Source organism: Microtus ochrogaster, unplaced genomic scaffold (genome assembly GCF_000317375.1).
Source record: "Microtus ochrogaster isolate Prairie Vole_2 unplaced genomic scaffold, MicOch1.0 UNK14, whole genome shotgun sequence".
NCBI classification, from domain to species: Eukaryota; Metazoa; Chordata; class Mammalia; order Rodentia; family Cricetidae; genus Microtus; species Microtus ochrogaster.
The window spans coordinates 1,171,743-1,175,490 of NW_004949112.1; the positions used below are offsets into that span (position 1 = coordinate 1,171,743).

Here is a 3,748-nt window from a genome sequence, read left to right on the forward strand (position 1 = left end):
AGACGCTGACACTCAGACAAGACACTGACACTCAGATATGACGCTGCCACTCAGACAAGACACTGACACTCAGACAAGACACTGACACTCAGACATGACACTGACACTCAGACATGACAACACGCAACCCATTCTCCCTGAACAATCATAGGCTGTTTGAGATCTCCCTCTCCCAGGGAACATGGACAATAGGCCTCTAGAATATTCGCATATTATCGATTTCTGTTTTAGACAGAAAAAGAACAAACTTCACTGGGAATTTCTGGTGTTGACTTAGCTCAATACAGTAACAGTGGATGACAGATAATGTCACAACTGTCACCTAAAGAAGAAGCCAAAAGCAGAGGCACCCACTGTGGCAGTGGAGTTTTCTCTCATAACACCTACTTCTTCAGCACCCTGGTTCTTTCAAGGTATCTGGAGAAAACTATGACTTATTTCATATCCCAAACTCATCCCCACAATTGCTTCCAAATAGCACACCCACAGACACGGGACAAAGCTTACCTCCTTCAGAGCCCAGGTAGGATGAGTTGCAAGGATTTCATAATCTCCAGGAAGAACTTTAAAAAATGCAAACCTGAGAAACACAGAATAGCACATCACTTAACCCATGTTTTAGACAGGGACTATGCGGGAATTACTGTAGGCTTCCTAGAGCTACTCAATCCAGTTCTGTCCAAACTCACTCACTGAACACTCCCCACGTGCCAGGAAGCAAGGAAAGCCACTCTGCACACTGCTAGCACACAGTGAGCCAACACTCCCAGCAGCTCCAGGAGTCCTGGCATAAGCTCACAATAATCAGCAGACTTGATTGACATGAACAGGGATGGGGAGGAGGAAAAAAATAGCTAAAAGCTAAGGAGTGGGAAGGGAGGAGCTGTGCCCCAGGCTGGGGCAGATAGCTAATACACAGTGGCCCTAAAGCCTGGCATAGTGACATGCACCTGTAATTCCTGTATTCAGGAGGCAGAGACAGGAAAGCTGATTTTCAAGGAAGGCGCCAGAGAGCTGTCTCATGGCTAAGAGCACTGGCTGCTCTTCCAGAGGACCCAGGTTTGGTTCTGAGTACAGGTGACCCCAGGTCCAGAGGATGCAATGCCCTCTTCTGAACAAGGTCAGTGACCTCTCTAGCAGACGAACTGTGACGAAGCCATCGGCCAGTAAGCAGACTTCTAGAGACTCCAGATGAGCTAAGGCCATGGCCAGTTGAGACGGGACTGCAAAGGCTACAGCCAGAGCCATACAGCCTCCATCTGAACAAGGCACCTGCCAATCAGAAGCTAATTTTGCCACAAGGAACTTACTACAGGCAGTAATTGCATTCTCCCGCAGTCTATGAAATGCTGTCCGGACAGGATTTGAGAACTACTTTGCTACAATAAAGCTAAAGAGGCTACTGGTTCCTGGCACCGTTAATTTAGCCTTTCTACTCCCCAGGTCCCGACATGCGCTCTGAGCACTGCTTAAGACAGTTCAGGGCAAAGGAGCTTAAGACACCTCCTGGTCAGGTCTGCAACAAACTACAGCTGGGGCATCCTTCGTTTGAACATCAGAAATCTAAGATCCAGAACTTTTTGATACCAATACTATACCACAAAAGTAGAAAATTCTATACCACTGAATTGTGTAGTGTAGTAATTATTTAAAATTCTGGATGGGTACTTCAGCCTGCATGCTTAAGACACACACAGACGAAATGAAGTCCATGTTCACATGTCCCTGAAGGCACGTATGCTGCAGTCTTGGTTCCCAGTACAGGGTTCAGAGGGGTTTGCCTAACCAACCAGCCGTTGATGGATTCGGGATGGGATGAACCATTGAAGTGTTGGAGGAACACAGAGGGACAGGCCTCAGAGAAGAAGTGTGTCACTATAGGTAGGGTGTGGGGCCTCAGTGCAGGAAGTGTGTCACTGGGGCAGGGGGCCCAGAAACATGAAAGCTAAATGCCCATGATCTAAAACCATGAGTCAGAAAGAGCCTCCCTCCTGTCAGCTGTGATTATTAGCACTGAGAAACTAACATATTGTATGTATGAAAACATTCCAAATTCTGGAAAACCAAGGCCCTTCTGGTCCCAAGAACTTGGCTGAAGGACACTCAGTCTAGGCTGGGCCAGGAAGAAGCACAGTCGGGTGCTACTCCAGACCAAGACCAGGCACTGATCAGGGACAGCCGATCGATGGCGACTTTGACGTTGGATAACACACTAGAATAGCTGCAGTTACCATGTTGGGTTTTGCATGCTGAAGTAGCAATGCTCTAAATGTTTGCATAAGTATCAGCTCCAATTACTCTGGTGTTAACCCAGCACATCTGCTCACAGCTACAGCCGTGCTCGCCCCACTGCACAACGCAGTAAACAGCTCTTTACGTTTCATTCCGCCAGGTTAACTAAACAGCCACCAGATCCAACTACAAAATGGTTTCCATGTAAATGATAAAACGCTGTCTCTGAACCCTAACTGTGTTAGTCTGTGGTCAGCACATGCTCATTAGCACCACCTGGCCAATCTGAAACAATCACACTGGTCTTCCCAGGAGCCTCTCTTTACCTTCATCTGTAAATTAGAAAAGCAAAGCAGGGGGGAAAGTGGCTGTCCCAAGCCACACAGCAAATGGAGGAGCCCATTCAAACCCAGCTGGGGCACAGCCTTTACAGACAGTGGCTGGTAATTAATCACCCAATTGCACAGTGGGTCAGATGACTCCCACTTCAGGGAATGTGGGTTCCGAAAGCATGAACTTGCTTAAGAGCCAAATCAGGGTCTGAGCCCACCCAACCCCTCAACCCAAGCAACCACACTAGACTCCAAGACGCCACTCACTTTCCGCCAGGCTGCGTGACTGTGGACTGGATCTTCGCATCAGTGCCTGTGCTTCTCAGGGACACCTGAACTCCTGCAGGCCCCAGGGGCTGCCCTTTGCTGAGGACCTGTGAGAAGGAGGACGTCAGGACCCAATGGGCAGCTCAGCCAGCCAAGGAGCCAAGGCCCCTGTTTCATGCTCCTGCGCACAAAGTAGCACCTAAAACATTTTTCTTTGTGTCAAGGGCCTCTTTGAGGAGGATGTAGTCAGGACTGGTGAAGAGGGGACAGGACAGTAAAATGCTGCAACACTGAATGTAAGACAGCATGTGTACCACAGTGGGGCTGCAGGCTGCTCAGTGGTTGCTTAACAGTGAGCACTGCTCTTGCAGGGGCCTGGAGTTAAGTTCCCAGCACCCACATCAGGCAGCTTGGAACTGTTTTAACTCCAGATATAGGATGATCTGATATCTCTGGCCTCCAAGGACATCCACATTCAAATATACATATCCACACATAATTAAAAATCTTTTTAAAAATGTATCATTATTTTACAAGTCTCTAAGAAAGAAAAATACCCAAGATTCCCTCTTGCAGTAAAAAACCCACAGGAGACATTTGAGAGCCTCACTTCCAGCACAAAAGAGCACTTCTAGGTCTACACACTGGACCCTCGCCAGCAGAGCCCTCATCTCTACTTGGGAGTCGGCAGGAGGAAGAACGAGGGCTCCACTGAGAATGGAGCTGGAAGCAGACACACAGACACACAGACACACAGACACACAGACACACACCCACAGACACACACAGACACACACACACACACACAGACACACACAGACACACACACACACAGACACACACACACAGACACACACACAGACACACACACACAGACACACACACACACAGACACACACACACAGACACACACACAC

At 48.4% G+C, this 3,748-nt stretch overlaps 1 protein-coding gene across 2 annotated transcripts in view; it reads right to left on the reverse strand.

Moving 5' to 3' along the window:
- LOC101979627 (nodal modulator 1) overlaps positions 1-3,748 on the reverse strand; it is a 61,269-nt gene that overhangs the window by 48,775 nt on the left and 8,746 nt on the right. For both annotated transcript variants that reach the window (XM_005366761.3, XM_026789160.1), the window contains exons 5-6: positions 2,832-2,938; positions 508-580 (exon numbers count right to left, since the gene is read on the reverse strand). In XM_005366761.3, the coding sequence (XP_005366818.1) occupies positions 508-580; positions 2,832-2,938 (180 nt within the window). The remainder of the gene's footprint in view (positions 1-507; positions 581-2,831; positions 2,939-3,748) is intronic.